The sequence below is a fragment of the Misgurnus anguillicaudatus genome, chromosome 19 (genome assembly GCF_027580225.2).
Source record: "Misgurnus anguillicaudatus chromosome 19, ASM2758022v2, whole genome shotgun sequence".
NCBI classification, from domain to species: domain Eukaryota; kingdom Metazoa; phylum Chordata; class Actinopteri; order Cypriniformes; family Cobitidae; genus Misgurnus; species Misgurnus anguillicaudatus.
This window is the reverse complement of record NC_073355.2, coordinates 3,217,040-3,228,373: the sequence shown is the minus strand read 5'-3', so window position 1 is coordinate 3,228,373 and position 11,334 is coordinate 3,217,040. Positions and strand designations below refer to the sequence as shown.

Here is an 11,334-nt window from a genome sequence, read left to right as displayed (position 1 = left end):
CACTGCGACAGTATATGTGGTAACTAAGGGTCACCTTCCGGTCTTTACGAGAAAATGAAACCTGTCGACCTGTTTGACTAAGGCCTGTAACCCCACTGTCGTCGTTAATGCAGGTTCAGTGGCAAACGGGTCTATATTGCATACTATTTACAAGACCACGAGAAAACGCCAACATCGCAACCTGACCATACGTGTCAACCCGTTTGACTAAGGCTGGAGGCCCCACTGTCGTCGTTAATGCAGGTTCAGAGGCAAACGGGTCTGTATGGCATACTATTCACAAGACACACGAAAGCACCAAAATCGCGACCCGACCATACGTGCCAACACGTTTGACTAAGGCCGGAAGCCCCACTGTCGTCGTTAATGCAGGTTCAGTGGCAAACGGGTCTGTATGGCATACTATTCCCAAGACAAAGAAGGCGCCAAAATCACAACCCAACCATACATGCCAACCTGTTTGACTAAGGCTGGAGGCCCCACTGTCGTCGTTAATGCAGGTTCAGTGGCAAACGGGTTTGTATGGCATACTATTCACAAGACACACGAAACGCCAAAATCCCAACCCGACCATACGTGCCAACCCGTTTGACTAAGGCCGGGAGCCCCACTGTCGTCGTTAATGCAGGTTCAGTGGCAAATGGGTCTGTATGGCATTCTATTCACAAGACACACGAAAGTTCCAAAATCGCAACCCAACCCAACCATACGATAAGATAAGGTTTTTATTTATTTATTAGGTTGGTCTGTGTTATGACCGCGAGTGCTTTGTTCCGTACAAATAACTATTTCGAGTTAAGTACCTTTACTAGACAAATTATGCGAATGGTTTGTTGAAGAGAAAAGTTTTAAGTCTAGATTTAAAATGATCGACTGTGTCTGATTCTCGGACATCGATTGGTAAATCATTACAGAGCTTAGGGGCTAAGTAGGAAAAGGATCTTCCACTTTTAGACACTTTTGATAGTCTAGGAATAATCAAGAGACCAGAATTTTGCGACCGTAGTGTGTGTGATGTATTCTGATAGTAATTCTCTAAGATATGACGGTGCTAGGCCATTTAAAGGTTTGTAGGTGATTAGTGATATTTTACAGTTTTTTCTGATTGCTTAAGCACATTTTTTGTAACTATTGGCTATTTTTGCAAAACTCTACACACAAATAAGAAAACCTTTCACCCAATTATCAAAACATTGTAGTTTTCTTGCAAAAGCGAACACAGCAAGATTAACTCTGCACACCTTCGTAAAAATGGTGTTTTCGTATCAAACAGTACACACAAGCCATCATCTACTAAGCACACAATGTGCCAACTACACACTGATGGTATGAATTCAAAACACATGTGGCTTTTGCTTTCTCTGTGTACAGATGTCAATTTGAGGTCATACTTTTGTCATAGTGTCATGTAAACATACAAGGATCCAAACTTCAAGTATTGGTGTTTATTCACACTCATCAAAAGCAAGATAAAGTCAGAACACAAAATAGTAATTTCACAAAAAAAAGACAATCAGCCTACATCATGTCGTCTTTCTGGGTCCGGCCACAAAATTTCGTCCACATCGCATGCGATATCCTCCAGTCCAAGGCACCGGGGATAATATCTCCTTGAATGCCGTATCCAGGCCTGACATGATGCCTGGTCAATAACTCCACATGCCTCCTCCATTGCCTGTAAGTGGCTACCTGTTGATGAGGATGACGGTCGTACACTTTCCAGCGCCAGGCAGAGAAGAACTCCTCGATGGGATTTAAGAATGGAGAGTATGGAGGGAGGTTGAGTGCCATGAAAAATGGGTGGTCTGTAAACCAGTTGCGGACCAGAGCAGCCCTATGGTAACTAACATCGTCCCATATGATGACATATCGGGTATGCTTGCTCTGGTCTCTGAACAGTGAGCATGTCATGTAGTGTGTCCAGGAATGCAATAATGTGTGCAGTGTTGTATGGGCCTATGGTTGCATGATGGTGAACAACACCATTTTGTTATCCTGGGACATTGATGATGGCACGGTGTCTAATAATGTTCCTGCCACGTCTCCTGGTTTTACTGAGGTTAAAACCGGCCTCATCTACAAAAAGTAGCTCATGTCCCATGGCATCTGCTTCTAGTTCCATCACTCTCTGGACAAGACAAAACAAATGCAACACATCAGGCCCATGCACAGCACTACAGTATGCACTTCCAAATTCAGAACCAATGACACTATAGCTTACCTGCACATAGTCATATCTCAGTTGCTTTACACGTTCTGTGTTTCTCTCGAAAGGAACTCTGTAAATTTGCTTCATTCTTATTCTGTGGCGTGCAAGTACACGACATAGTGCAGAAATGCTTACACTGTGTATATTTTGAAAGATGGTGTCATTATCAATTATGCGCTGCTGTATTTCGCGCAGTCTTATAGGCTCTATGCACGTAACGGTTCCGGGTTCGCGTGTACTAGGCTATCAACTTCCTGTTCAACTTCCTGTTTATACACGGACAGAAATGGCTCTCTTTTATAGTCGCTGTCTTCAGGATTTACCTCGTCTCACGGTAAATGATATAGACCGACTCGTAACAACATCATGTGCTGCTCCCAACAGCAAGCGGGAAAAGGGATTTAAAATGTATATCGGCAGCTATATCGACAACTTTGAGGGTAAGTAGCTAACGTTGTCATGCTCACAGTTATATTGTAATCAAGAAACTGACGTGACTGAACTTGTTAACGTTAGCTATTTTGTTTCACACTACTGTACTATATTAAAACAGACAAAGTAGCACAGTGTAAGAACGTGTAATTCAGTTTCGAAATGTATGTTCATCTTTTTCCGTAACAGTGTCAATGAAAAACAAGGTGACAGGAGAGGTCAGCGTGAGGGCAGTCTGTCATAGATCCATGAGGAAAAATGAAAAGCCACACGAATTGAAAGTAGGGTGACTAGGGTCAATGTTAGGGTAATGGTTAGGCTGATAAGTTGTCCAGCTGATAAGTAACATTATCTAAATGTACATGGCTCAGTCTACTGTTTATGGATGTGAATGGGTAGGTCTGTGTAGCTCTCATCTACAATACAACATAGGTAAAGTTGGTTTTATATTCGCACAGTCGCATATTCGCGGACTTTCGCGTTCAATAACTCGAAAAGTGTTACTACAAATATTAAAAAACTTCACTTTTATTCTGTATTGTTGCCAAATTCAGATCACACATGACACATCACTGCTGTCCTGCTCGTTATATAACAAGACTTTGTTTTGGATAAATGCAATACAATTGTATAATTGCATAACAATGTGTGATCTGAATTTGGCAACAATACAGATAATTTACAGTGACGTTTTTGACTATTTTTCATAATAACAAATCATAAAAATAATGCAATTTTTTTTACCCAAAATAAGTGTTGTAGTATAATCATCAGGACAGTAGTGATGTGTGAACTGAATTTAGTGACACTATAGTGTGTGTTTTTGATTTACTGATTGGTCCCTTCGGATCAGTCTCTCAGCCGCCTGCGAATATAGAGATCAATGTATTATTTACAGGGTATTATTTGGTACATTCAGAGGACCATTACAGGTAGGCTCATCAGTACCACATACATGGACAGCGCAATGTCACATAGTCAAGTTTTCCTAAAAAGTAAAAAATTGCCAAGCGAGGTAAACATTTTAAGCGCGAATGTGCGAATATAAAAACAACTTTACCAAGTCAATACAACCGTATGCTTTTATTAGTTATATTTTTCGTGTTAACAGTTTATCTCTTAAGAGGTATTTCTCATCTAAGCTTCTATTTCTCCCTAGATGGTGTTAAAAGACTTGAAACCTGTCATTTTGGTGAGCACCCACTGCTCCTGTGTGGCGGGGTGTGCCTTATGCAACCATTTGGTTGCACTACTATATCAAACAGCACACTTTTCACAATTAGGCATCCCTGCTGTACCCCCAGTGCATAGTTGCACAGAAACTGAGCAGACCTGGCATAAGCCAAGGACCTTGGTAAGTCATCTGTCTGTCATGTGAATTGTACCATGTAACTATTGTGATGCCATGTCATTGCTGTCGGGGTGTTAGGCCAGGTCCGGTGGGAGACATGGAGTTCCGCAAACCCCAGAATTCTACCTCTGTTTGTGTGAGGTGAGACTATATTACCTTTAGTTAAAGCTGTATTGATGTGGTTAATATGTATGTATGCTGCAGTTTTTTTAGTTTTTTTACATCTTTTCACTTCAACATTTTCAGAAGTTCTCTCTACAAAGCACTGGATGGGGAAATGCCAGATCTTGCCACAATGAGAGTGGCAGAAGTATATAGGGACTTTCCCCCTTTGCTTGCACCTCTGGTGACCACCATGGGCACGTCAGCGGAAGTCCCATTAGTTCAGTCAGCTTTTGGGGCTGTCCAGGCCGGGAGTGTGCTGTCATTTCAGCAAAAACCACCAGAAATGCGAGAAATCATCAACATCCCAGATGCCCCTGCCCAACCTTCCCTTCCCATCCAAGGCTATAGGCTTGAGCCAACCACATGTGCCCATGTGTTATCAGAGGAGGAACATGTATATATAAAGTCGCTACAGGTGTCATTCCACATGGCCCACAGGATTGAAGCTGCAACACGGGAGCAGAGCTCATGCCAGGAATGGCATCGACTGAGAAAGATGCGAGTTACATCTACACGCTTTCACGAGGCATGCCATGTTCGCTGTCATACATCAGCTGAAAATCTGGCACACAGAATTCTGAGGGGGACTGTCATGACGAAGGACATGAGGAGAGGAATCGATATGGAGTCGGTTGCCGTGACAGAGTACTGCAGTTTAAAAAATGTCAACTATTCACCCTGCGGGTTCATTATACACCCTGATGCTCCATGGCTGGGGTGCTCCCCTGATGGAGTCGTGTTTGATCCTTCTGAAAACCCACCTTTCGGCCTGCTTGAAATTAAGTGCCCCAACATCAAGAGTTACGTTGACTGTCCCTACCTGAAAATGTCTGGTGGCTCTCTGCAGCTTAGGAGGCAGCACAAGTACTATTGGCAAGTTCAAGGTCAGATCCTCCTAACAGGTTTGGAGTGGTGCGATTTCGTAGTATGTGCGCAGGAGGACATGCTAGTTGAACGCATACACAAACATGTAGATGTAATGCGTACCATTAGAGACCGAGGAGATCTTTTTTTTTTAACCACTACCTACGTAAGTGTTTGCGTGTTTAAGTCATTTCAGATTTCAGATGTTGCTTCATTTAATGACTTTGTTAAGTGTGAGTGTGGCCACATACCACTGGTGGTCCATTCAATTACTCTGAAATTATTATACAGTATTATATTTATGGTATTCTGTATTTATTGTATTCTTATTTAAATGATATTTACATATATACAGTCATGTACATATATTTATACAACATAAAACATAACAATCTATATCTATTACATTACAATACACATATTTATACAGCATTATATTTATTGTATTATTCATAGTTATTTACACTGAACAATATTTACATACATACATACACATACACTATATTTATACAATATAATATTCCTATCAATTAAATTACCTTAGACATGTAAATACATTTCTCTCGATTCTTATGGTATTTTTTGTGTTGTGTATTATGAAATTATAATAAAATATGTATAAGGAAACACTGTCTTAGTTTTGTCTGTTCATCAGAGGTATGAATGCAGAACAGTGTGAAATCCATAGTATTTACAAAAGTATATGTACAATATTTACACAAACCTTAGCATATCTTCAAGGATGAGAGTTTTTAGACTCATTGGCTCCATGCCTTGACAAGTGGTCCACATTGGTAGTTCACAAGCAAACATGCCACTGTGAACAGTTGGTTTATGCTACCAGAAATGGACAAGGGAATGACAGTGTCAAACAACTTATGCTCTTTAACACGACGGATAAGACGTTCAACATGTACCCTGAGCCTAGCCACAGACTGAGTGTGCGTCACTTCATCATCTGACATTTGTTTTCCATTGGTCAGAAAAACAGGCCGGTGGATTTTACATGGCACTAGGCTATCAATTAAGAAGCCTTTATCCACCATGATGGCCATGTCAGGGGTAAGAAGGTTAATGATCCCTGACTGTTTGAACAGCTCCCGGTCACTAATAGACCCTGCATACAGTGCAGAAACAAATGTTATTGCACCATGAGGTGCCATTCCTACTAAAGCTTTGAAGGTGCAGTGAGACTTGTAATTTGAAAAGACCTCACTTTGTAGTAGCAAAGAGGAAGGTGTTTGGCAGCGGATCTCAGTACAATCCAGGATAACCTGTGTGTCTCGAAATTGATGGAATTCTTCGGGCAGATGGGCTCGTACTTTCTCTTTTGGCATCCAAATGCACACTGACCCCAGGACAAAGTACAGGAAGTTGGCCCAGGTTGTTATGGTGCGGCTTACAGTGGTCTGATGTACTTGAAACCGATGACCAACCTCCCTTTGCTTTAGGCCCAAAGCAGGATGCATCATGAACAGGAAGAACTCATCTATTGCAGGAAGTGCCCGAGTGTTTCTAGGCTCCTTGAAGACTTTGGAATTGGTGACACGAATCATCCTGTGAGTTGCCGGTTCAATCAGTTCCCAGAAGGCCATCAGGTGGTTGTATGTGGCAAATCTGTCAAGAAAGAAACATGCATTGGTTCTCACATGGCATACAATACTTAAACATAGCTTTGTAGTAAGTTTAAAGTTTAGAAAATAGTAATGCTGAACTGCAATATTGAGTCATGACAATTATGGAATTTGATATGTATGATTAAACTAACTCTGGTTGCTCTTTAGGGCTGTGAAACGATTAATCGCATCCAAAATAAATGTTTGTGTACACATAAAATGTGTGTGTGTACTGTGTATAATTATTTACTATATATAAAAACACACACACGCATGTATATTTTTAAGAAAAATGTGTTATATATATATTAAATATATATATATATATATATAATACAAATACATACATATACATACATACATACATATAGTATATTTAAGCAATTATTTCTTAAATATATACATGCATGTGTATGTACACACAAACTTTTTTATGTGATTAATCACGATTAATCATTTCACCAGCTGGTGTTCATACTTATAATTATGTTAGCCTACGTTGTTGTTGTTATTATTTTGGTCAGTGTAGCCTACTTTTAGGCTGCCTAGCCCTAGGCTACGTGTAGCTAGCGTATATAACTCCAATCATATTTATCAGAAACGTGGACTACTGTTTTCAGGACAGTGGCAACGCTATTACAAATGCTTACCACAGACAATATAATCTTACCTTGTATGAAACCGTATGTCCTCATCGGACCCAGCAAATCTCCTGAGACCAAAGCGGTGTGTGATCTTTGTTTGCTCCAACTGCTTCAGTACATCTTCTAGCTTCCTTTTTAACTCCTCGTTTTCATGTAGAACCATGTCCACAGCTGCAGCTTCGGGAATTGAACAATAATCATGTCCAATCCTCTCCACATCAAAGTACATATCTTCTTGGTCTAAGTCCGACTCAGGATCAGGGGTATGCGGTCTTTTTCGACGTTCCCAAACACTCAACCTCGGCGGCTGATCCTGACGGTTCCACTCAAACAGTGTAGGGAAAACACCTTTTTTCAGACGTTTCAGACGAGCCCCTTCCATAAAGTCATCGTGTCTGAAATGAACGCTACACACCTTTGTGTTTTTGTTGACTTGGAAGTCATCTCTCCTGATCTGCGCGATCCACTTTTTTCTGAGTTCCTCTTCCACTGGAAATGAATGGAAACTCACAGTCGAGTTGTATCTTGCCGACACAACGCACAACGGCACACAACAATGTTCCGAACTAGGTCGCATTAGCTTTTGGTATCGGAAAACCTTTTTCTCCATGGTTAAGCTGCCAAAAACTAGACACGAGAACAACCAGAAATGTTTGTCGCTGTTAAGTTTCGCGCCATACACAACGTAATCGCGCTAACCGTCTGATGTACGGAACCGGAAACTGTTAGCCCAGTAGAGAGTGTAGTCGGAAATACGTCACAATCCCCGCTGCATAGAGCCTATTGCATTATTGGCAATCACCATGTTCACTATATGGGTCTCTTGCTCTGGAGTGAACATTCTTCCTCTGCCCCCAACACCTGGACGTCTAGGAATTCTGTAAAGTAACAATTTCAGTATTTTTGCATGTATGGTACTATTGTGTTTCTCATTAGAGTATGGCAGTGCTACAAAGTACTTACCGATTCTCATTTCGAAATGTCCTAATGATGCTTGCCACAGTGTAGCGGCTCAAATTAGGCTGAACCCGTTGGCCAGCTTCCCTCAGGGTTATCCCATGGTTGATGTCATCCCAGCTAGAAATAAAAAGCTCCAAGAACGCTCCCCGAAAGCCCCCGAATGCCCCCAAAAACACTCCGCCAACGCCAAAAGCGGCTAGTTTTTTTTAAGTTCTAGGAACGTTTCTGTTGTCTGAACGTTAGAGTAATGTTACATTTTACCATATTTAAACGTTATGACACTGTCATGCTTCAATGCTCAAACAATGCCCAAAACAACAACTGTTCACTACACTGACCTGCCTAATTGCTATGCAAAGGATAGAGAAACATTGCACCCTATCATTTTATAAAACATTACTTCTGAATGTTCAGTAAATACATTGCTGTAGAAAACTCAATTCACTTACTAGGTTTAGATGTTGATGTTTCATTTTAAGTCACCCTTATTGTGATTCGTGTTTGTTTTAGTTGGACTCTTGACACTTGACTTTTTGCCTACTAGTTTTTTTCCTGGTTGTGTTAACTTTGTGGTAATGCGCCACATTTGCCATGAAAAGTTATTAGTGTATTTCTGTGGTTGTTGGTACATAATGGTAAAGATCATCACCTAGTTCATTTACTAATCAAAACTTTATTTTCTGCCAATATTGTATATTAGATCCAACTCTTTCACATCAGTTTGTCATTAAGGAGTTTTAGAAACGTTGGACAAAAAATATCCGCTGTATATTTGGGATGCCCAAACATCAAGAATCAGACTATGAATCTCAACCATGGTGACAATTAAAATTGTTTAAAAAAATCCTTATTTATCCATGCTGCAGTGCATGCTGGGAGTCCTGAATGAGGTTTGTAATTTGTTAATACCCAGCATGCATTGCAGCATGAAGTTTTTCATTTAATTGTCACCATGATTGAGATTCATAGTCTGATTCTTGATGTTTGTGCATCCCAGTTATACAGCAGATATTTTTTGTCCAAAGTTTCTGAAACTCCTCAATAACAAAATGCCGCGAAAGTGCTGGATCTCATTTACATTTTTGACAGAAAATAAAGTTTTGATTAGTAAATGAATTAGGTGATGATTTTTACCATTATGTACCAACAACCACAGAATAACACCATCAACTTGGCATGTTCACAACAAATGTGGTGCATCAACACAAAGTCAACACAACCAGGAAAAAACCAGCAAGCAAAAAGTCAAGTGTCAAGAGACCAACCAAAACAAACACTAATCACAATAAGGGTGACTTAAAATGAAACAAACATCAACATCTAAACCTAGTAAGTGAATTGAGTTTTCTACAGCAATATATTTACTGCATACAGAAATAATGTTTTATAAAATAATAAAATGCAATGTTTCTCTATCATTTACTTAACAATTAAACAAGTCAATATAATAAACAGTTGTTGTTTTAAACATTGTGTGAACATTAAAACATGACATTGTCATAACGTTTAAAAATGGTAAAATGTAACATTACTCTAACGTTCAGACAACAGAAACGTTCCTAGAACTTAAAAAAAAACTAGCCGCTTTTAACGTTGGCAGAATGTTTTTGGGAACATTCGGGAACTTTCAGGGAACGTTCTTAGAACTTTTTATTTCTAGCTGGGATGGTCCACTATTGTAGCTCTGATGTCATCAGTTATTCTATGTCTTACTCTTCTTACCCTTCCTCTTTCCCCTCCTCGTCCTCTTCTTGCTCCTCCTTGTCCTCTTCCTCTAATTTCCTCCAACCCTCTCGCTTCTTCAACTCCATGTCCTCTTCCTCCAACTTCTTCACCTTCACGTCCTCTCCCTCTGTCTCCTCGTCCTCTTCTTGCTCCTCCTTGTCCTCTTCCTCTAACTTCCTCTCGCTTCTTCAACTCCACGTCCTCTTCCTCCAACTTCTTCACCTCCACGTCCTCTCCCTTACCCTCCTCGGCCTCCTCTGATTCTCACTCTTACTGCTCCTTCCATTGTACTCCACACAGACAGCTTACCTGTGGCTTACTTAGGCTGATTGCAAAGTGAACTAATTATCTAAAACAGTTTTCACATGTGAAAGTGTGCCAGACAGTTGGCAAAATAGTGTTAATGATAGCCGTACATGTGTATAATTTTGCTAGGAGTGTGTTGGAAATTTGGTAATTGAGTGTAAGCAGTGAGTTGTGTTTACAGTTCTGCAAAAAGAGTGTTGTGCAGTGAATTGTGCCTACAGTTTTGCAAAGTGTGTGTTACAAAATTGCAAACTGAGTGCAAAGCGGTGTTTGTGCTTTTAGTTTTGCAAACTCAGTGAGTGGTTTTGCTATAGGTATTAATAGTTTTAGAAATTGTGCTACAAGAATCACGATTAGCGCTTAAGCATTCAGAAAAAACTGTAAACCAAACGTGTGTGCTTGCATGTGGGGTGGTTGGGTGTATCAAGGCTCCATCTTTTCTCTGAGCTGGGTCTGGCCACAATACTTCATTCACTTTACATGCCACATATTCTCTCTTGCCAGACACTGTGGAAATAACCTTCTTGTATGGAGTATCCAACTTTCCAGCGCCATGTGGAGAAAAACTCCTCAAGAGGATTTAGAAATGGTAAATATGGAGGCAGGTAGACAACAGAAAAATGGGGATGAATAGCAAACCAGTTTTGGACCTGATGGGCATGATGAAACCTGACATTTTTCCAGATGAGGACAAATCTTGCGTGGTCTTCATTCTGCAGACCCTGAACAAGCATTTCATGAATAGTTTTCCAGAAATTTTTAATGTGATCAGTGTTATAGGGGCAGTGATGGTACTAACGGCGTTATAAATAAACGGCGTTACTAACGGCGTTATTTTTTTCAGTAACGAGTAATCAAATAAATTACCGTTTCTCCCGTTATAACGCCGTTACCGTTATTGACAATAAATGCTGCGCGTTACTATAATTAATCTCACTAAAGCGATTTTCACCAGAGTAGGTTCTCTCATGCAGACAGGCAATGTTTGTCTCTAGTGTGTGTGTGTGTGTGTTGGGGGCTGAGAGACACATAACTGATGCTGATTGGTGGGTGTGTGTTAGA

General features: G+C 40.4%; 2 protein-coding genes across 2 annotated transcripts; one reads left to right on the top strand and one right to left on the bottom strand.

Moving 5' to 3' along the window:
* The first annotated feature begins 2,415 nt into the window (after positions 1 to 2,415).
* LOC129418663 (uncharacterized) lies at positions 2,416 to 5,491 on the top strand. Its single transcript, XM_073856815.1, has 3 exons — positions 2,416 to 2,649; positions 3,801 to 4,133; positions 4,239 to 5,491. Exons 2-3 carry the CDS (start codon positions 4,042 to 4,044, stop codon positions 5,353 to 5,355), a joined length of 1,209 nt encoding a protein of 402 aa, XP_073712916.1. The 5' UTR covers positions 2,416 to 2,649; positions 3,801 to 4,041; the 3' UTR covers positions 5,356 to 5,491.
* On the bottom strand, positions 5,491 to 7,953 carry LOC129418661 (uncharacterized). Its single transcript, XM_055173473.2, has 2 exons — positions 7,308 to 7,953; positions 5,491 to 6,638 (listed from the first exon to the last, which is right to left on the bottom strand). Exons 1-2 carry the CDS (start codon positions 7,889 to 7,891, stop codon positions 5,780 to 5,782), a joined length of 1,443 nt encoding a protein of 480 aa, XP_055029448.2. The 5' UTR covers positions 7,892 to 7,953; the 3' UTR covers positions 5,491 to 5,779.
* Between the last annotated feature and the right edge of the window lie 3,381 nt (positions 7,954 to 11,334).